General features: G+C 36.6%; 1 protein-coding gene across 2 annotated transcripts in view; it reads right to left on the bottom strand.

Moving 5' to 3' along the window:
- LOC150101706 (triokinase/FMN cyclase-like) overlaps positions 1 to 23,471 on the bottom strand; it is a 126,310-nt gene that overhangs the window by 6,921 nt on the left and 95,918 nt on the right. For both annotated transcript variants that reach the window (XM_090400338.1, XM_090400339.1), the window contains exon 10: positions 7,230 to 7,373. In XM_090400338.1, coding sequence (XP_090256464.1) covers positions 7,230 to 7,373 — 144 coding nt within the window. The remainder of the gene's footprint in view (positions 1 to 7,229; positions 7,374 to 23,471) is intronic.

Below are 23,471 nucleotides of genomic sequence, written 5' to 3'. Positions count from 1 at the left end.
GAGGACAAACTAACCGGTCACTGTTCACAAATCAGAAAAAAGTGAACCAACAACAGGAACAAGTGTTTTATTGCTGTTCTATGGCTACAGGCCAACTCATAAGAAAATTTTAAGACAGACAAAGCGTTCCCAGGGTCGAGGGTGTAAGATTACATATCTCAGTCAATTTTACGATTAAAATTTGTGGAATTTTTTAATTGATTGAAGGGGGAAGTGCCACAGCCTTATCACCATCTTTATGCAATGGAACAATTTTACATTCTTTTCATGCCTTGGAACCTGTGCTGTTGTAAGATTCTTGTACAACAAGAATCTTGGCAGTAGTATTGGAATGACAATACTACTGCCAATTTCCAGGATGTCTTCAAATCCTATTGCCTTATTGATGTCAACATTATTTCCTCAAATAGCTCCTACTCACTCACAATTAAGCCATCCTCTACACTTACGTTCCTCATGATTTCACTCTGATGAGGAGAAACATCCTTATAAACTGATCACTGAATACCTCACCAATGTCTTCTGCAGCAGTTACCATTCATCCATTAACATCATCTTACCATGATCATTCTTCCTTCTACTTGCCAAATATCTAAAAAAAACTCTCTGGGAATTTTCTTCACCTGATTTGCCAATTTCTGCTCATACTGCACTTTTGTTTTCCTTACTAACTGAGTCTCTCTCCTGACTTGTTCTTTATACTCTTCATGTAACTGATTATTAGATTATTCATCATGTACTGCCTCAAAAATGCCTTCTTCTAGATTTCATGCTTATGCCCCTCATTTGTCCATTTTACACCTACCTCATTCTACCTTTTGAACTTTGGAATATTTTACACATGATGCCGATATGTATTTCTTTGCCAGTTCCCAAGCAGCATTTATTTCCTTACTGCTCAACTCTTCATTCCATGCTATAGCTCTAAGCTTGTCATAATCATCAGTCCTGTACTTCTACATATATCCTTTCCTCACAAAAAAAAAAAGTAAGTTAAAAAAACAAACTAACTAAAAGTGAGTTTCATTCAGTCAAGGTCCAGAATATTTACAAATGAGCTAGTTTAGCACTATTGCATGAACAGATTAGCACTACTGGTGTGGTGCTGTCAAAAATAAATGCAGCTATCAATGCTCTACACAACAAACTATATGATATTTTAAACCCAGAACTGTGGGTTATCCTTATCTGCATCGCCGATGCAATGGCAGATAAAGAATTCAATAAAGTCAAAAGCAAGCACCAGAAAAAAATTTGAAATCCTCCAACATCATAATGCTATGGAATGACAGCAATCACAACAAGATAACATCATTGTAAAATTATCATCTATAGACCTAATGATGCTGTCAGCACATTAACTTCAGGACCCAACTTTGCTATTACACATAGGTAAGTTCCAAAAGTCACATAATGGCTTCCATTGAACAAGGAATATAGAACCTGCCTCCAGTTATAGCCAATAAATTCATTTGGATGTAGCCAGCATCTTAATTCAATCTGAACTTCTCAAAAACAATATGTCAAAAAAAAAAAAAAAAAAATGCTTTAAAAGAGCTACACAGTAATAACAATATTGTAATAACTAAAGCAGACAAAGGTAATGTAACTGTGATATGAAATACTGAGTTATTGAAAAAAGTAAGTTCCTGGCCAAAAGAAACTGTTAACAAACTCGAGCCTTTTCATATACAGTTCTACATACAAACTTGCTAAACATGTAGCTAAATTACTAGCCTCCCCTCAAAAGTAATTCTTCTTCCTTTCTTAAAATTTCTGTTTCAAGTATATTAAAAAAACCATATCTTAAAATGTTCAGACATAATGATTAATTTCAATATTACTTCACTATTTATCAATGTATCATTAATTGAAACCTTAGATTTGCTCAAGTCACACTTCTCCCCAGATATATTTGAACTGTTTAAAATTACAGTACATGCATGTTATTTTGTATCGAAAGGGAAGATATACAAACAACTAGATAGGACAGCAATAGCCCCCCCCCCCTCTTTCTCTCCCTTTAGCCAATTTCTATATAGAACACTTAAAAACCAAGCTATGAATACTGCAACTCTCAAAGCAGTGGTTTGGCTATACTGTGTTGATGATGTGTTTGCTATTTGGCAACATAGTATAGACACATTAGACACATTTTTAATGTATTTAAATATCCAACACCTTAAAATCCACTGCACAATGGAACAGGAAGCTAATGACTGTCTGCTCTTTCTAGATACACTAGTTACATACCTTCCTAATGGTTCATTATCTTTTTTTTTTCTGTTTATATAAAACCTACACATACAGGGAAATATTTGCACAAACAATCACCACCATCATCTAGCTCAACAATATGATATCTTAAAAACACTAATTTACAGAGCCAGAGCTATTTGTTCCAATGACCATGCTCTTACCACTGAATTCACTTACTTACATCATACTTTTTAGCCAATGGCTATAATTCCCCAACGAATAGGCAAAATACTAAATGCTCCCCACAAATCCCTCCCACCATTACTTAATGTGCAAAACTATTACCATTCCATACATTCAGGGCACATCTGAAAAGAGAGTGCTTAATAAATATCAGCGCACCACATTTAAACTTATGTCAAATTGGCAATTCTGACTGTTCACCCAAGGAAAAACTCTCTCCTTTATCATATCCAGGGATATATGAAATGCCCCGTACTTGAGACCTGGCTTACTTTGGAAAGACAAGAAGAACTGCTGACATTGGAGAACATAAAAAATACATTCAGCATTATTGTTATGGCAAGTGGAGACTAGCAGACTATGCTATGGATACTGTCACACAGGATCAAATGGAAGAAAACAAAAGTGCTACACAGAAGTCATAAGTCTGTTTTTTGAATCAGCAGCACAGCTTTAAAATATTCTCCAAACCTCAACACGTATGACTGTATCAAATTACCAAAAATCTGAGAGACAATCAGTTTAAGATCAAATTAATACTTTTTTTTTCCTCTCTTTATCCAACAAGAGATGATGCCAATTAAGACTTTAGTTCCTTGTGTTGTCCATTACAATTTTTTATGCTAGTCCCACTGTTATACTATGTTGCTGTTCGTGTACTGTGACAAACAGTTTTTTGTTCTGAGGATGCTGGATATAAGACCAGCAAAATAATAAGTTAAATAACTATTGGTGAGGAAACTTTAAAGGAGGTAGAGGAGAAGATGAGAGATCGGGAATGGTGGTGGACAAGGACCTAAAATTTAGGAGCCACATTACACAAGTTGTAAAGATGTCTCGTAAGATAATGGCAATGATGCAGAGGATCCTAACATGCATAAACAGAGACACCACGATGGCGTCAGATGTTAATAATAATAACTATTATTATTTTCTTATTATTCTGTGTTATTAATTAATACTGTTAAATAAAATGACATGAAATATGTTTATCTTGTTTATATATTTATCATATGAAAAAAATAATCAAACTAGCTAGTGATTTATGTGCTAAGCAAGCAAAAATCAGATTAAGCACTTGTAAATGAAACTTTCAGAATTATTCTTTTTCGTCAATGTACAGGTTGATCAAAGTTAAAGTATCCCTGTTTAAGGCCTTGTGGAGTGCCATCGAGTGATCCAAATGCTGCGAACCTTTGCAGGAATATACTGTACATTATGCGGAAGCATATCTGATAAAAAAGTTCCAAAATTCACCACCAGGGTACACTGTAAACACCAAATACATGGAATTTGCATATCATGCAACTCTATAGCTGCCAGGATCTTTTAAAAAGATATACACAGGATTTTTCCCTTCATTCTGGTTGTTAATACCATCCACGGTGATGGCACTAATCCTGCCCAACCTGCTTTGCTCGTGACACTGTACTACCTAAACAATTGCAAAGCCATTGTGAATTTTGTTGCCTGAACAAATGTTGACGAGGTCCAATATCCCCATGTGCTCTGCAAAGAATGACTAGTTGTTTTGAAGAAACGGGATTGTTAGAAGTTAGACCAGGCAAAGATTGCAAGCCAATCACTTAGTCTGATTTGCAACAAGTGAATGAAGTTGCTGCTACAGTTGTGAAGCAGGCCATGAATAACAGTGTTGGTTCCTGCAGTGCACATGCTGTATCAAGACACATGGATATGTCCTCATCTGTCTGGAAAATTTTACAGAAGATTCTGCATTTCTACCCATTCCAGATAACCGTGCCACAGGAGTTGTGCCTGCAGGAATATGAAAGTCAACTCACATTTGCTTTAATATTCTTTGCTCAAGTGGAGTTGGATGCTGAGTGGCCATAGGTGAGCTTGTGGGGAGATGACGCTCACTTTCACCCAAACAGAGCTGTGAATACCCACACATGTTGGCACGGGTTATGCAAAACCTGCATGTGATTCAACAAATTCCTTTACATTCATCCAAAGTTACTGTCTGGTGTGGGTTTAAAGCTTTGTTTATCATTTTTCTTTGAGGAGATTTGCCAGTTGGGTCCTGTGACCTGCTCATATACTGTCAAAAGGTATGGTGATATGATTAATAATTTTGTTGTGCCACAGCCAGAAGTGCCTGTGCATGGATTCAGTTATTTTTCATGCAGGATGGGGTCCCTCCATACATCAGTCAATCTATATAGGAGGTTCTTTGAGAATATTTCACAAAAGCCAGAGTGATCAGCCATGCATTTCCCACTGCACGGCTGCCTAATTCACCTGATCTGATCCTCTGTGACTTCTGGCTCTGGGAATTTTTCAAAGGCAGGTTTTATCAGGATCATCCTGATAACTTGCCAGCACCAAAAGACATCAAAACGTATATGTGTGACATCAGTCCCTACCAGCTGTGTTCTGTCATTGAACACACTGTGCAAAGGATGCAGTTTGTGATATAACGGGAAAGGCAGCACATTGAACAGTGCAGCCCGTGAATGTATAATGGAAGTGAATAAAAATGTGTTATTTATGCTTGTGTCACTTTTCTCCTTCTTCCACACACAGAAAAATTACTACATCTGCATTCAGTGCATCATACTAAGCCCATGGTGGTGAATTTTGGAACTACTTTTTTTTCTCATATATAGTTTCCACATGATGCACAATGTATTCCTGCCACAGTTTCACAGCATTTGGATCACTGGGTGGCACTCCACAAGGCCTTAAACAGGGATAATTTGATTTTGGTCATCCTGTAGTTCCATCACTGTATTATTATTATTATTATTCAGGCCTCCATGGAGTCAAAAGACTCATCGTGGGAAGTCCTTTCTAAGAAACACAGGTCTATCAAGATTCATCGAGGGAGGTCCTCCTAGGAAACACAAAGTCTATCATACCACTCCTTAAATGCATTGACCGTTCTCGCTCTCACCACTCCATCAGGCAATGCATTCCATGGTTCAACCACCCTCCATGCAAAGAATCCTCTCCTCACCCTCTTTCTCACAGTTTTCTTTCGTAAATTCCAGGGATGGCCCCCTTGTCATGACTCTTTCCCTCTGTTCAACCAAGTGAGAGAACTCCCCAGTGTCAACCCTGTAACCACCTCTCAACAGTTTAAAAGTCTCAATCATATCACCCCTCCTTCTATCTACCAAACTCTGCAGTCCACACTCCCTCAGCCGATCTTCATAACTACAGTCCCAACACAATCTTTGTTATCCGCCTTTGTACCTTTTCCACAGTTAATTTATTCCCTTCAAATCCTGGAGATCAGATCTGAGAACAGTAGTCTAAGTGTGGTCTGATCAGAGTCTTATACAATGGAATGATAACCATTTTATCTCTGCAGGTCAGTGTCCTTCTCATTATTGTAGTAATCCTCTGCATTACCTTCACTACCTTTGTAATATGTCCCCTAAATTTCAGGTTTCTATCAATCATGAAACCCAGATCTCTTGTCTCTCCTACTTCCTCCAGTTTAACTCCTCCCAGAGAGTATGCAGTGTCCCATCGTTGTGTTTCCAAACCTCAAGACCTTACATTTTGCTGCATTAAACTGACACCCTCATTCATTTGCCCATCTATCTAGCGTATTCAAATCCTCTTGCAGGGCTACCACATATGCACTATTACTAATAACCCATCCCAGCTTCACATCATCCGCAACTGAATATCCCCTTGCAATCCATGGACAATGTTATTGATATAAAGGTTAAACAATATAGTACCCAGTACTGAGCCCTGTGGAACCCCACTTGTAACCTTCTGCCCGTTTGATGTTGTTCCACAATACCCAACTCTGATACCTATCAGACAGCCAATCCTGAATCCAGTTGACCAATCTGACATCCAGATCCATGTGCTGCAACTTGAATATCAGCTTATCATGTGGCACCCTGTCAAATGCCTTTGCTAAGTCTAGGAAAATGGCAGTATATGCCTTTCCCTCATCTAATGCACTTGTAACTTTATTATAAAAGGCTAGCATATTGCTAAAACAAGAATGCCCCTTCACAAATCCATGTTGACTCTCCCTGATAACATTACCCTCATCTGCCCAATGCTGTATATGTTCCCTCACTACTTTCTCCAAGATCTTACTAACTACTGATGACACACAAACTGGCCTATAATTAGACACTTCCAGTTTGCTACCGCCCTTATGCAATGGCACTATCTTACCTTCCTTCCATTCCATGGGCACCTTTCCCACAGCCAGACTTTCATTGAAAAGCCAGGTCAGGGGCACTGTGAGTTCCTTAGCACATTCTCTCAAACTCGTCGTGAAATACCATACAGTCCCACAGCTTTACTAACATCCAGAGTACTCAGTATGTGGAACACACTCTCCTCCTGCACCTCTAAACCTCGAACCTGCCCTATCCCTCTAGTATTCAAATTGACTCCTCCAGGATGAAAAACTCCAATAAAGTGTTCATTGAACAATTCCACTATGTCCTCTGCATCAGTCACTCTATTCCCATTTTTCCACAGTCATTTCTCCTCCTACTGGCCACATAGCTAAAAATTTCCCTAGGATTTTCCTTGGATCTAAGGGCCAATCTTTTCTCATATTCCAGTTTTGCCTTCCTTACCATACTAGTCACTCTTCTGGCCTATGGTTTATATTCTTCATGCATCTTCTCTTCACCTCTATCCTTATATATCAGCAATTTTTTAACAAATGTTTCAAAGTAAAGATGATTTGCAATAGCCCTATATAATGAGAATTATAAATACAAAATATTTTACATTAATCAGCTGTCAAATATCAAATCAAAATACATATACATTCTTACCATTACTCAGAGCAGGTCCAGTATCACTGCTATGCTTATGGTTTGATGAATCTGTTGGAGATGCTACCAAACTTGGAGTTTTTCTTATCTTGGTTGAATGTGGAAGATAAGGCCTTGGCCAGGCAGGTGCAACAGTTGGATCATCTGAACAGATTAAAACATGATAATATATGCATTATATGAAAAGAAATTTACTAATTTAAAAAACAAATTTTATTACTGAAAATACAATACATATCTATATATATATATATATATATATATATATGACTATCTGTTATATTAACTCGGAATTGGGATATGTTCGTATTTTTCAAAGTTAACTGAAGTTTATAATAGTCGAATTTCAATGACACAATGTTTCTTTATAGTGTGTTTTATTTATTTTCTGTGTTTCTTAATGCCTGAAGAAGTCAGCCCTCCGACGAAACATGTTGCATTGTGAATAAAGTTAATTGTTTCTTCTCTCGGATCTACTTCAGTATATATATATATATATACAGGGTGTTCGGGATAAATTTGACAGTTTCGTAAGGAAAAAGAAAATCTTCTTTGTATCTATTAAATTTAATGAATTGACAAAAAAACATTACAGGCAGAGTTAATTACAATACTATCAACAAGATTTACTCAAAATAACCACCATTAGCATCGATCACAGCTTCAATTCTGCTTCGGAACCTCGAACAAGCTGATGCTACAGTCTCCCTGGGAAGGGCCGCAAAAACTGTTTTAATTTTATCCATTAACTGGGCTTTTGTATTACTGGAAGTGCGATTGGTGTCTTTTTCAACTGCGCCCCATACAAAATAATCCATGGGGTTAAGGTCTGGGGAGTTTGGAGGCCAAACATTTGGACTGGTGAAGTCGTAGAAATTTTCAGACAACCATTTTTGACTTTTCCCAGAGGTGTGGCAAGGGGCCGAATCCTGCTGCCATACATACGGCCTACCATTGCCTACCCTTGTTATCCAGGGCTTGACTACAGTTAGCAACTCCACGAACAAAGCCCGAATTCCAATGCCAGGGTTCTTCAACACCTGTTCCTGCAGATTTGCGAGGAATTCTGCTGTACGAACGCAATCAGATCGTCTGCTAGGGATCTTTCTTCTTGCTACATCCTCGTAGTCACCATTGCAAGTCTCTAGTTCATGCCTGATTGTTTTTACTGTATTCAGGGAGCATTGGGCAGCAGTCGTAATATCCTTATTTTGATGGCGGGCACGAATCATCATGATACAAGTTATTCTCTTCCATGATTCAGGTGGGTTCCAGCTATCCATCCTTTCTGACATCTTGTATGTGAATGAAGAAGGGTCCAAACTTTTAAATGAAGAGAAGTGTGTGTTAATACATGTAACTTACGGAAAAATATACTTAATTATAAATATGTCAAATTTATCCCGAACACCCTGTATATATATATATATATATATATATATATATATATATATATATGTATGTATGTATGTATGTATAAATAAAGAGGTGTGACAATTTAATTCCTGGAATGCACCTGTAAAAAACCTACATTCGGAACTATACATTAATGGCTCTACTCTCGCCTTCGAAATGGTCCCCATGTGCATTTATACACTGGTTTAGATGGTGTTTCCATTTTTGGATACAGGCCTCGAACTCTTATTTTCCAATACCATATGCACCTACCTGATCAATGATTTCTGGTGTTGTCACACTTTCTGGACGTCCTTCACATGGATCATCTTCAAGACTCATACAGCCCATTGAAAATGAAGGAGAAGAGTGCCCATAAACTTTTATGAACTTCAAATGAAGTTCCTGTATGCTGGATATCAGCAATGTCAGAAAATCTTTGTCCTTTTAGCATAGTCTTTAATTTTGGAAATAGCCAGAAATCACAGGGAGCTAAGTTAGGTGAATAAGCAGGATGACCTAATTCAGTAATCGATTTTTTGGCCAGAAATCCTCTCATGATGAGCGCACTATGGCTTAGTGCATTGTCGTGATGAATGATCTACTTGTCAGGCCACAATTCAGGTATTTTTCTCTGAATAGAATCTTGTAATCTTTTTAGCACCTCTAAATAGCATTGTTGGTTGACCATTTGTACCTGCTCAATGAATTCATAGTGGACTAGCCTCTTGTGATCAAAGAGACACACCAGCAAGGTCTTATTTTATTATTATTATTATTGTTCCGGGCAACTCCAAGGAGTCGATAGACTCATCGAGGGAGGCCCTAACATCATATCAAGAACAACTATTCGACATTGACACAGTATCTATCATACCTTGCCTTGAACTCATTCACGGTCGTAGCACCCACAACAGATTCTGGAAGCTTATTCCACTCATTCACCACTCTCCAAGTAAAAAACCTAGCTCTAACACCCTTGTCAACCACGCTCTTGCCCAGCTTCCATGCATGGCCCCTAGTCCTCCCACCACCAGTCATATTTTCAAAAATATCTTCTGGATCAATCTTATAGAAATCCTTCAGTAATTTGAATGTCTCAATCATATCACCCCTCCTTCGCCTATCGTCCAATCTCTGCAACCCACAAATCTTCAACCTATTCTCATAAGGTTCATTCCACAGACCTGCTATCATCTTGTTCACTCGTCTCTGGATCCTCTCCACTTCCTCCCCATCACGAAGAAACCCTGGTGCCCATAACTGGGCACAGTAGTCCAGATGGAGTCTTATCAAGGCTCGATACAGAGGAACAACAACTTGTTTGTCTCTGCATGTTAAAGTATTTTTCAGAAGCCAAGTGATTTGATAAGCTGATTTAGTCACTTTTGCAATGTGCACCCTAAACTTAAAGTCCCTATCCACCAACACTCCCAAATCCCTGGCCTCATCAATCTCCTGGAGTACGGTTCCACTAATGTGATATACTGCTGCTATTCTTTTCACCCCAAAGTGCATAACCTTACACTTTGCCACATTAAATTGACATCCATTTTTCCTAACCCAGTCCTCCAAAACTATCCAAATCATCCTGTAAAATTTTGACATCCTGTGCACTCACAATTGCTCTACCCAACTTTGCATCATCAGCAAACAAGTGAACACTTCCTCTCAAATCCTTTCCTATATCACTGATGAACAAATTGAAAAGCAGTGGGCCAAGAACAGAGCCCTGCAGCACACCACTAGTCACAAGCCGTCTTTTAGACTCCACTCCTGAATAAACCACTCTCTGGTATCTCTCCTTCAACCTCCCTCCTATCCATCTCACCAACCCTATATCTATCCCCATCTGCTCCAGTTTACTGATTACGGTTCCATGTGGTATCCTGTCAAAGGCCTTGGCAAGGTCCAGTAGTATCACTGTAAACCCATTACCCCTATCCAATTCAGCCATCACTGTGTTATAAAATGTGAGCAAGTTACTGAGGCATGATCTACCCTTCACAAAACCATGTTGTCCCCCATACAATATCCCATTTTCATCTATCCAATCCTGTATTCTTTTCTTGACTAATTTCTCTAAGGCCTTGACGATGATTCCTGATATGCTAATCGGTTAGTAATTTACAACAGCAGTCTTGGAACCACCTTTATGCAGTGGAACTATTTTCCCCTCTTTCCACCCGCTCGGGACTAACCCAGACCCGAGACTCAAATTAAACAAAATGGTCAAGGGTACTGACAATTCTTTAGCTGCTTCTTGTACGACACGAGCTGGTATACCATCCAATCCTGGATATATTGACATTGAGGTTATGCAATAGACTACTCACCTCCACTTCATTCACCACAATTCCTGTATAATCTACTGGTTTATTCGTTTCTGCAACGTCACCACCTGGATGATATATACTTGCAAAGTGCTCACTCAGTAACTCAAGTATATCAACTGATTCAGTTACCTCCCTACCATCGGCATTCTTTAAAATCATTCTGCCATGTACATTTTTCCTTTTACTTGCTACATATCTAAAACACTGTTTAGGATTCTCTTTAGCCTGCATGGCCAATGTTCTTTCATAATCCTTTTTTGCTTTTCTTACCACACTTGTTACCCTTCTGGCCTGTGCTTTATACCGTTCATGTGCCTGCCGGTCACCTTTCTCCTTAAATTCCCTCCATAGTTGTTTCTTTTTTTGCAGCTCAAGCTTAATGGTGTTATTCATCCATTTAACCCCTACTTGATTTATTATTCAGACTCTAGGTATACAGTCAGCCATTGCTTCATGCAAACACTTCTTAACTGCCTCCCTCCCATGCACTATCAACCTCTAGTCCTTGCAGTTGTACATGCCATGGCACTGAACCAATCAAACTCCTAAGCTTGTCATACTTTCCAGCCCGATAATTCCACATGTACCCTGTCTTAATTAAAAATTCCACACCTTTAGCCACCTCCCAAGTCAAGACCCTATGATCACTCTCACCAATTGGTGGCAATGTGGTCATATTTGTTACAGCCAAATCCTCAAGCACTCTCTGACCCCTAGTATTTTCCATTACATGCTGTCGCAGATAGTTATCCCTTAATAACCGCATAAAATCCAATTCCTTCCTCCCATGTGTCCTCTTCTCACTCCAATCAATGCGACCATAGTTGAAATCTCCCATAATAATTACCCTCCTTCCACTCATTTCTTCTATTTGCTTGTGCATACTGTCACCACCATCTCTTCCATCGCCTGGTCTATAGCAGCACCCAATTGTATATTTAGTTCTGCTAGCCACGATCTCACACCAAATGGCCTCAAATGTGCTCTTTTCTCTATTCCTGCAATTCAACTTCTATTCTCCTTGGCTGGAGCTCATCAGCTATCATCAACAATACTCCTCCCCCTCCCCCATTTTATTCTCCCTGTCATTCCTGAACACACTATATCCATCACATTCAATCCCACTAGCTATATCATCTATAGTCAGCCATGATTCACTAATACCAATAACCTGTGGTCTGGAAGTGCCAACCATGGCCATAAACTCTTCCTTCTTGTTCCTAATACTCCTAGCATTAGTGTACATGAATTTGAGACCCCCATTAGCCCCAACCCTACCTTGAGGCCTTATATTAACTATCCCACTCTGATTTGTTGTCTTTATTCGCTCGGGCATATTATATTCATTCATACATTCAACTGCCTCCCTAAGGACTGTATATCTACCCTCCCCCCTTAATAAATCTGGTTTCCCTGAATTTGCATATCCACTACATTCAGCAACCCTTTCTCAAGTCTCCTTACACCATAACCATTCAAATGCAAGCCATCCATTTTATATAGATCCTTTCGCCCATCGAACTCACTCCACACATCCACAAATTCCACACCACTCGTCATACATAACCCATGCATAAAGTCATTCGCAATTATGGCCCTCCTTTTAAACATTTCACTGTCATACCATGGCAAAAGACTAATCATTCTAACTCTCTCACTCTTTTCTTTTGCTACCTCAAACAATTCATTCAGGTCTTCTATCATTTCCATTTTATCTCCTTTCAAATCATTCGTACCTGCCACAAAAATAATTTCTTTCACCCTTTCCTTTTGCTCTCTAATAGACTCAGTTACATCCTTTATGGTCACACTAGGTTGGTACGATTTTGTCAAATCCTCTACTAACACACCTCGTACTAACGAGTCTCCATACAGCACTCTATCTTTCATTTTGTTCATGTTCACACTCATACGCCTATTTTTCCTGTCATACTTTTTATTATTGGCTGGTTCAATCAGTCGACTTTTGCTCATACGCTCTAGCTGCTGTTTTGACCTTTGTATCGCACCATTCAACAACGCGATCTCACTCATTGCATCTATCTCATCTTTTTTATTCTCTGTAAAACCATTAATACTATCATTCACACTTTCTACATTCACACTCTCACAATTCTCTGGTACAACCTCGCCGTTTCTTGTCATATCCCTATTTTCTTCATTCTGAAGTTTGACAAAATTATCACACTCAGGATCCGAAATACACTTCAATTCCTCATTCTCCCTACATTTTCTACACACATTCACTCCTTTATTATCATCTAACCACACTCTGACCGCACTCTGCAAAGAGTACATTTCGCAGATAGTACACTGAATCATCTCCTTTACATTACCGTTCTTGAAAGAAGATGGCGAACCACCATTACTGGCCGCTATTTTCCTTCGTACTGGAGCCATACTTACTAGTAACATATTTTATCAAATATAAATTATAAACACCAAAAACACACAAATAGACGCACTAAGATATGCAAAGCAAATAAAACTATGCAATATTAAAGTAAATTTATCAACGATAACTGAAAATAACGCTTATCTTATCAGGAGCTTTCACGAACACTACACACTACGAATCCCTCTAGTGGCAAACTCCCTCTAGTCTTAAACTGTGAACGTGATGCGTGCTTTTTTCGGATGTGGTGAACTTGGGGTTTTCCATTGCATGCTCTGGCATTTTGTTTCAGGATCATACTGGAAGCACCAGGTTTCATCACCCATAATTACTCTCTGAAACATGTGCTTATTTGCAGAAAGATCAGTCACAACTTGAAGCCACCACTGCATCTATTCTTCCATCAAGATCTGAGGCACAAACTTTGCAGAAGTCTTTCATATACCCAATTCTTCAGTTAAAATTACCCTGACTCTCTATTCATTTGCAATTCATTAGCCATTAATTGCACACTTAATTGTCTGTCAGACCGTACCAAATCTCGCACTCTGTTCACATTTGCATCCATCATTTTTGTTTTTGGCTGCCCACTTCTGGGGTCGTCGTTCACATCTTCTTGCCCACCTTCGAATCTCTTATACCACTCAAAGACACTTGACTTTTTCAGAGCATCCACAACATATGCCACTTTCAACAGCTGCAATGTTTCAGTAACAATTTTGCCGATTTTCACACAAAATTTGATGTTAACACGCTGCTCCAAATTTTGATCACACATTTTTATGCCAAAGTTTACATGCAGATCTTTATTGTTTTTGCAATAGCCAACTAGCAAATGGTCCTATCGACTTGAGGTTTATGCATGTATTAGTTAACACATGTACAAAGATGATTATTCACATGATGACTCTGAGCAAATCACCCCACGTGCCACACTACGTGGCTGTTCTGGGAATTAAATTGTCACACCTTATATGTATACACACAGTTACTTCTTGAACAACACTGGTTCAGTTATATGCAGTTTTTTCAATAAATATATTGGAAATTTTTTTGAGATTTGCAACAATTTGAAAAAAATCACAGATGAACTGCGTAGCCTACAAATATCGAAAAAAATTAAGAAAAACTTAGGTAAGTCATGAATGCAAAAAATATATGTAGATACTAGTCTTTTATCATTTACTTTATTAATTAGTTAATTAAATTTAGTTAGTTAATTAGCATAAAAAATAAAAATTTTATAGCAATTCATTCATTAGTGTATAGGTTAAGCTACCATAAAGCAATCATATTGCTGCCTCTTTGTTAACAATGCATGAATCGTTATACCCCAAAATAAATATGAATTTCTTTTTTACATTATCTTTTCATTTTTGACGTCTCATGTTAGTAATATGTATAACTGTACAGTGTTTTGTATCATATAAGAAACAATATATTTGTTGGTACTGACAGAGATGATTCATCTTAATCAGATGACATAAACTTACAGTATCAATAAATGCAGTACAGTACTGTAAATGTATTTGCTCTTCCTTATGATTTTCTTAATGACATTTTCTTTTCTCTAGTTTACTTTATTGTAAGAATACAGTATATAGCATAGAAAATATGTGTTAATGGACTGTTTGTATTATTGGTAAGATTTCTGGTCAAGAGTAGGCTATTAGTAGTTAAGTTTTTGGGGAGTCAAAAGTTATACGTGGATGTTCAACTGCGTAGGGGATTAGCGCTCCTAATCCCTGCGTTGTTCAAGGGTCAGCTTGGGTCTAGTTATATTGTGATAACTAGACCCAAGGGCCTCTTACAGCCAAGTAACTTGTTTCTTGAAACACTTTTGGTAACAATATGGTAATTAATTCAATATCCAATCTCTGGCAGTTTGTTGTTTTTTTGCACCGGAGGTTGGGGGAAACACACGTGAAAACTCTGCCAACTTGGTATGAGCAACTTCACTTTTAGCTGAAAGCTATTATAAAGATTTTTCATGCCCTAAGCAAAATTTCAACCCCCCCCCAAAGGATGATGCTACTGTAAACTGAAATACACAGGTACCATAAACAAATAATTTTTTTTTCCATTCCACATGAGAATGCTGGAAATTAATTTTATTAAGATTATATCCATTTAATATAGCTGTATTTTTGATTATTTCTAGTTCTTGGTTTAGAGAATCTTCAGAGGAGCAGAATTTGTGTGCTCTGGAAACTAGTGATTTAATGATGCCAAATTTCTGAGATGGATGATGAGCAGAAGAATTGTGAATATAGCTATACTAAATGGATATAATCTTAAAACAACTCAAAAAATCATCAGTCACCCTCCCACACATCAACCCAGACAAGAAGTCCATAGGATTCCCATACATTATGTCAAAGGCATCTCCGAACATCTTTCAAAAATTATGAAGAAATACAATTTTGCCACTACTTACAAACCTATCAACCAAATCTATAACTTGTTACCTTCTCCTAAGAACAAACTCTCACCTCTGATGTTGCCTGGTGTTTATGAGATCCCATGCTCCTGCAAATTGTCTTACTTTGGTCAGACAAGTAGGTCTGTTCAGAAACGCATCTCAAAACATCAAGACCACATTTGTTTTTTCAAACCGCAGAAATCTAGTCTCTCCCAACACGGAGTTGAAAATCCAAACCATAGGATCCATTGGGAGAAGTCGAAACTTTTACAGAGATCTTTATATAAATATGAACGTTTATATAAAGAAAGTGCTGAAGCCCTACTACACAGACCAAATTTAAACCGCAACAATGTTCTTACTGTTCCTAAAGTATGGGAAATTGTCATACAAAATTGTGTAAAATAATCTTTATATATACTTATTTAAGTTAAGGGATATTACATCCCATATTGTTTCATAGCCGAATAAGAAACTCAAAGAGTTTCATACCGAATATAGTAAATATATAAAGTTCGGCGAGTCCAAGCATAAGCAAATACCTGGATAGTGTTACAACTGACCCTTTAGGGAGTGCAACACTGAAACTCTTTGAGTTTCTTATTCGGCTATGAAACAATATGGGATGTAATATCCCTTAACTTAAATAAGTTTATATGTCGCTGAATTGAAGCCTTTGGCTCTTCATATAATTAATATTTTATATATATATATATATATATATTACTTGTTTTTAATTATTATTTTTTTATTATTTTTTTTCAGTTATATTTAATTTACTTCTATAACACAGTACTGCATGCATATTGAGATTCCATTGTAATCATGTGCCCTAACTGTATGTTATTCCTAGTATTGTTTGAACTACTGTACTGACGATGTCCCAAGCTACTTGGGATGAAATATTTATGAATTAAATAGTCATTACTGTGGTTATTACGTGTGTTTTTAGTGATGAATTCACCACAGGTTTCGTTATATAAAAATATATATACTTAATCTCTCATCAGGAGGGCTCAACCTGCCCCCACCAAAGGGATGGGGAAAAAAGGGAGGGAAACCCCCATATGAATATTATTATTCTAATATATAATTCTACATTACACAGCTGCACTTTTTATTCATTCATTCATTCACATCTACCATTTTCTGTCCATTACTGGACGAAGGCCTCCTCCCAAAGTCTTCCATTCAGTCCTATCTTGAACCTTTCAAATGCCACTGAGTTCCAGCAATGTTTAATCTCATCTTACCACTGTCTCTTTGGTCTTCTTGTAGCTCTCTTTCCTTTTCTTCTGTTACTTCTTGAAATGTGACCTGTCCATTTTCATTTGGTTCTTTTAATAGTTATTATAATGTTTCTCAGCCTAGTCAGACTCTGACTGAAGTATTGCACTTTGTATCTTGAATGGTAATTGGTAATACCAAGAAATGATATTTTCATTTTTCTCAGTGTAGTCAATTTGTTGATCCATTTTTTAGTCAAAGTCCACATTTCACTTCCATATGTCATGACTGGAAGCATATAACTGTTGAATATTTTTCTTTTAAGGCAGATTATATCTTCCTTGTGTGCTTCCGAGTGTTTTCCAAATGCTACCCAACTAAGTTAAATTCTACATATAATTTCTTCTTAACAGCCTCCCTCTGTGATCCTTTGTCTTAGGTAAACATTTCTCAGTGTTTCAGGAGATTACAATATCAATTTCTCAGTGTTCTATATGGACTGGTTTTCAATGTGTTTTATTGTGCATTATTTTTGTTTTGTCTTTGTTTATATTTAATCATTTCTTGTTACTTTCTCCATTCAATTATTATTATTATTACATAACATCTCCAGGGAGTCCAAAGACTCATCGAGGGAGGGCACCTACTCTACAACTCTCCGTCTCCACTGATTCCACCAACTGCAACTACCTTCATCATCTACACCAATGCCATCTACCACCAATCACCACCACCACTAGTATTTTCACAGACAATCAAAAACATCCATGGCCACGGTGGGATTTGAACCTGCAGCCTTTTGGCTGGAGAGAGGATATGCTAACCACTCGGCCAACCAGGCCGGCAACTCATTATCATTTGTGAAGTTCTTCTGCAGAGTTTCCTAAAAAAAACAATGTCATCATCATGTTGGAGATTTAATGGAGTTATAATGATCACTGGGAAATGATTAAAAACTATCTTAATTATTCTAATATTTCATCTCAGTCACAGAGACATCTTTAAGGAGTACAATCTAACACGTATAACATACATACATACATACATATACAGAGGTAACACAAAACTGGGTGAAACATGGGGAGGAACGACTAGAGTCTTAACTAGGTGGGTGCCTGTAGGTGACCTCAGTTGTAAAATGAATCTCAAAGGATTAATGTTTCCCATATTTTGGGAGGTTTCTTGAATCCATATTTATTTAAATTGGAATGATTTCTGAAGACAGCTGAAGATTCTAAAAACAGTCTTTCTTTCTAAATTTGCATTGATGGAGCATGGTGGTGTTTTCCAGATGATCCTATGAGTACTATCCAATGCATGGTCTGCAAGACCAGACTGACCAGAATCGTGATTGCAGATGTATTTTTTGTGTCCTTCTATGTGGACAGTGGATGATCTACTCTACCCACAGAAGCTGGTCCTTAGTGGAACAGATAAGGGTAGCTAGTTTCAAGTGGGGTTTACAAGCTGTGTAGAAGTTGTATTTCTTTAAGGATCTAGCTATTTTTCTGGATGTATCCCAGACATACGGGAAAGCGACAGCATTCTCAAAATCCTTCTGAAGAGAAGGTTGTAGATTGGAGAAGGATTGATTATTTTTGTTAATTCTGTTAGTTAGGAAGATGTATATGTGGGGTTGAGTTCTGCTGAAAGAGAGGCTTCACTGGGATGAAGATTGTAGGCTCTATTGGTGAGAGTTTTAATGATGCCATATTGCTGAGGAGATGTGTGTGTGTGTGTGTGTGTGTGGAGGGGAGGAGGATAATTAGAAATTTTATATCTAGGAGAGACAGACTATTGTCAGTTTCCTTTCCTATTATAAACTAGATTCTTAGATGTAGACTATTGAGGCGGCAGAAGAAAGAGTCTAAATCTCGGCTATAATGTCAAATAGAGAACACATAACATCATCTATATATCTTAGCCAGATAGAAGGACTGAGAGGGGAAGGAAATGAGTTGTGATCTTATTTTTCAAAAATTTCCATGTAAAAATTGGCAAGTGACAGTAAGGGGGGTGGGCCATAGCAATTCACTCTGTTTGTAGATTTTGTTCTTCCAAGAAAAATATCTAGAGTGGATGGCAAAAGAAAAAGAGAACCTGCATATCAGCAGGGATAGCATGTTTAAACGTGTGCTAAGGTATCATTTAGGGGAATAATGGTAAACGGGGAAGTGATATCAAAGATGATATTAATGTTAGATTCTAAATAAAAATTTTAAAGTGAGTCGTTTTTTTATGTAAGATGTGGTATGATCAGTGGGGGGATGGTGGGGGGGGAGAGAACTCACTAACTGTTTTGATCATTTATAACATAGGGAATCAGTGGCATCTATAGGGATCCCAGATACATTGGAAAAAAATAGAGGACATTTATGACTGAGGGTGAAAGTTTAGTATGCGCATCCATCACATATGCCAGTCTTACAAAATGATTCTAGCTTTCCAAGTATGTGTGTGGTAAAGCTTACTATGCACACACTTTACTAAGTATAAATAAACAAACAAATAGTAAATCAAATTGTTAGGCTGCATATTTTCATTAAGCCACTTAAGTTGTCTTCAAATGGTTTTTTTACATACTATTATAGATACAAAATAGATCATTTATAACATTATAACATAAGATTACTTCATATTAAATGAAAAGACATCAAAATTTTCACTAGATGTTAGAGTTCACAGAGGTTATGAAATAAGCAGTGACCACTTCCTTGTTAAAATAAAATTAAGATTACCATCTAAATGGCTACAAGTAACAAGAACAGAAAGAAAAATTGAAACATTTGTTTATAAAACTAGACTATTGAATGACACAAATGTACAATGGCTATATAAACAAAGAATTAACCAGTATCTAGATAAAATAAAACAAAATGAAGAAATAGAAATAGAATGGCTTAATATAAAAACGATACTAAATGCAGCAGCAAATGAAAGCTTAGGAAAGACCAAAAAATTCAATAAAAGAAAAAAACTGAAGATCTGGGATGATACAATCAAAGAAATAATCAAAAAAAAAAAAGAAGCCTATCACAAATGGTTAAGCAGTAAAAGATTAGAAGATGAAATAGAATATAAAAGAATAAGAGCCATAGCTAAAAGAGAAGTCAGGAAAAGACAGAGAATCATGGAATAAATTTGTTTCTAATTTAGAACATGATTTATATAAAATAAGACCCAATGTATATAAGATTTTGAAACACCTAAATGCAGATACCAAAGAAAACATAAAATTAAACACTGAATTGAAATTAGAAGAATTTCTAAATTACTACACAGAACTGTGGACAGACAAATATTTTAAAAAACACAACTGGCAAACAATTAACGAAAATGAAAAGGAAATAACTGAAGAAGAATTAGAAATCAGCCTGAAAGAAACAAGAAACAGAAAATCACCTGGAGAAGATAAGCTAGGTTCAGAACTATATAAATATGCAGGAACAAGATTCAAAGGAAGACTCTTATTATTTTTAAATAAAATTTACTCAACTGGTATCCCCCCAATAGAATGGAAAAAAGCAATTGTGATTCCTATCTTTAAGAAAGGTAATAGAGATGACCCTAAAAACTATAGAGGTATCAGTATACTAAATTCATGTTACAAAACATACAGCAGAATCTTAAATAACAAACTAATGACATATTCCGAAAACTTTATTCTAGAGGTACAAAATGGATTTAGAAAAGGACGATCATGTATAGACCCAGCCTTCTGCCTAAAATTAATAATAGAGAAAAGAAGAGAATATAATTTAGAAACACATATTGCATTTATTGCCTTTGAAAAAGCATTTGACAAAGTTAAAAGAAACATATTATTTAACATATTAAAAGAAAGACAAATACCAAATAATATCCTAAAAGCTGTCACAAGTATATATGAAAATAATCAAATACAAATAAGATTAAATCATGAGCTATCATATACAAGAGAGATAAACCAAGGGGTCCGACAGGGATGTCCCCTCTCAGCAACTCTTTTTAATATCTACTTAAATGAAATAATAATAAAATGGAGTAAAAATTTACATCAAGGAATTAAACTTTCACCTACAGTTAACTTAAACACTCTCCTCTTTGCAGACGACCAAATAATAATTACAAATTCTGAAGATAACTTACAGAAAGCTATTTTAAATCTAAATGAGATATCCAAAGATTATGGTATGATAACATCAACAGAAAAATAAAAAACTATGGCCTTTAAAGGACAAGATCCACCAAGAACTAAAATAGTATTAGATAACAAGATCTTAGAACAGGTGAATTCATTTAACTACCTAGGATGTATGATCACTTATGAAAATGAAAAAGATATAAACATAAAAATTAAAAATAACAGGAGTAATTAACTGTATATTTAAACCAAACCTAGTTCAAAAACAAACCAGGCTAAAAGTATACAATACATTAGCCCTACCGGTCTTAATGTATGGAAGCGAAATCTGGACAATAAAACAAAAAGACAAACAAAGATTAACAACAGCAGAAATGAAGTTTATGAGAAAAACTGCAAAGTATACCCTATTTGATCACAAAAGAAACAAAGATATTATGAAAGAATTAAACCAAGAACCAGTAATTGAAAAAATTAAAAAATATAAACATAGATGGATGGAACATGTTCAAAGAATGAAAACAGAAAGATTACCAAAACAAGCCTTAAAGTCCAAGCCATTAGAAAAAAGAAAACCAGGACGTCCTCTTAAATGATTCAACGATGACTTCTAAGGCTGGAACAGGCCATACTAGGCCTAAATCCTTGATACGTATGATGATGATGACAAAATAGATTGTTAATACATTAATGTTCTTCTCACCTGACAATATTCTTATTAATCAATCAGTCTTGCTCACTCTTGCAATACTTTTTCTGAAGAATGAATTTTACTTAACAATTGTTTGATTTTAAGAATCATGTCATGAAAAGCTACACAACCCTCACTGAAGAACGATTTTACCATAAGCATTGATTTTACAGTTTTTACAGACAATCAGTTTTTCTCATCAGTGCACAGTGCGTTCATGCGAGAAAATAATCTTTCAACACATGCATTTGTTCCAGAGATACACATAATGAACTCCACTACTTTCTTTAAATTTGATAGTTCTCCTTCAGCATTTTTTAAGAGATCCACCCAGATTTCATCTAATGTTTGGATTTCAACATGTCCTTCACTTCACTATCTTCTTTGGACTTCAGCACTGTTTTCATTATCATTGCTTCATCAAACAAATCAGATTCAACAACAGAAATGAAGTTTATGAGAAAAACTGTTTGATATGGCAGCGGTCTGATTAATAGTTTGGGCTTTTGAAGAACATTTTCCCAACATAATGCTGTTCTCAGTTTCACCCAAGACATACTGTCTAATTTCAGCATATACTGTGACCGTTCAATCCTTATTCTTGCAACTCAAGAAGTAGCTTCTTTTCGGTGGTAGTTGTCAAATTTTCATCTCTCATTTCAATTTTTCCAACCAGCGACTGTATAATTGACTGTGCTTCAACGAAAGATATCGTTTCGCCTTCTATGCTCCTAATAGTAGTATGGAACATTTCACATTGCAACTCCAGAAAAGTAGAAAACCGCTTTGACTGGGCTCTGGAAAAAGTTTTTCAACATTGTCAGACATTTACCTGTTGAATAAAAATAGGCCTTAAGTCCTTCATACATTTCATTCAACCTTTTGATAGCTGGATGCAACGACAGCCACCTTGTTTTTGAGTGTTCTAGAACTGTTTTATACTCATTGTCCACAAATTCACAAAATTCTTTAAGGGACTGGACTCTTACAGAGTATATATAAAAATGTTGATATATTTTAGCTATAACAGCCTCAATGTCTACAGGAAATGTATCAGCTGCAGTTTGCACAGCATTGTTTAAAATATGAGCTGAGCAACCAACTCCATTCAATCCACGGCCAAACCTAGTTCTCAATTTATGAAACATCCACCCTATTCACCCAGATTTTGCCCCCCCCCCCCCTCTGATTTCTATCTCTTTCTAAAACTAAAACTCTTCCTTGCTGGTCAGCATTTTTCTTCGAATCAAGAGGTGATTGCAACTGTAGAGGGGTATTTGCAGAACTTACTGAGAACCACTGCAGGGACAGGATAAAGGCACTAGAGCATCGCTGGAATAAATGTATTTGTCTTAAGGGAGATTATGTTGAAAAATAAAAAAATTTTGAAATTATGAACAGGTTGAGAATTTTGGATTATATATATAATCCAAAATTCTCAACCTGTTTTAGAAAAAATCTTGGAACACTGCCACTCCCTGGTAACATCATGGATCTCCTGTTGGCCAATAGGGAAGTAGGTACTGAGAATGAAAAAAGAAATGCAGGAAATTAAATACAAATTTGGTATCATGAACTTAATTACAGACATTGCTGATTTCCATCATATTACAGAGATTTGGTACAGTAATAAAGGCAATAAATTGGTCCAAT

Source organism: Typopeltis vanoorti, chromosome 11, assembly GCF_054136105.1.
Source record: "Typopeltis vanoorti isolate ZY-2024b chromosome 11, IOZ_Tvanoo_1.0, whole genome shotgun sequence".
Taxonomy (NCBI): domain Eukaryota; kingdom Metazoa; phylum Arthropoda; class Arachnida; order Uropygi; family Thelyphonidae; genus Typopeltis; species Typopeltis vanoorti.
The sequence above is the reverse complement of the archived record's forward strand: the minus strand, read 5'-3'. Positions and strand labels throughout refer to the sequence as shown.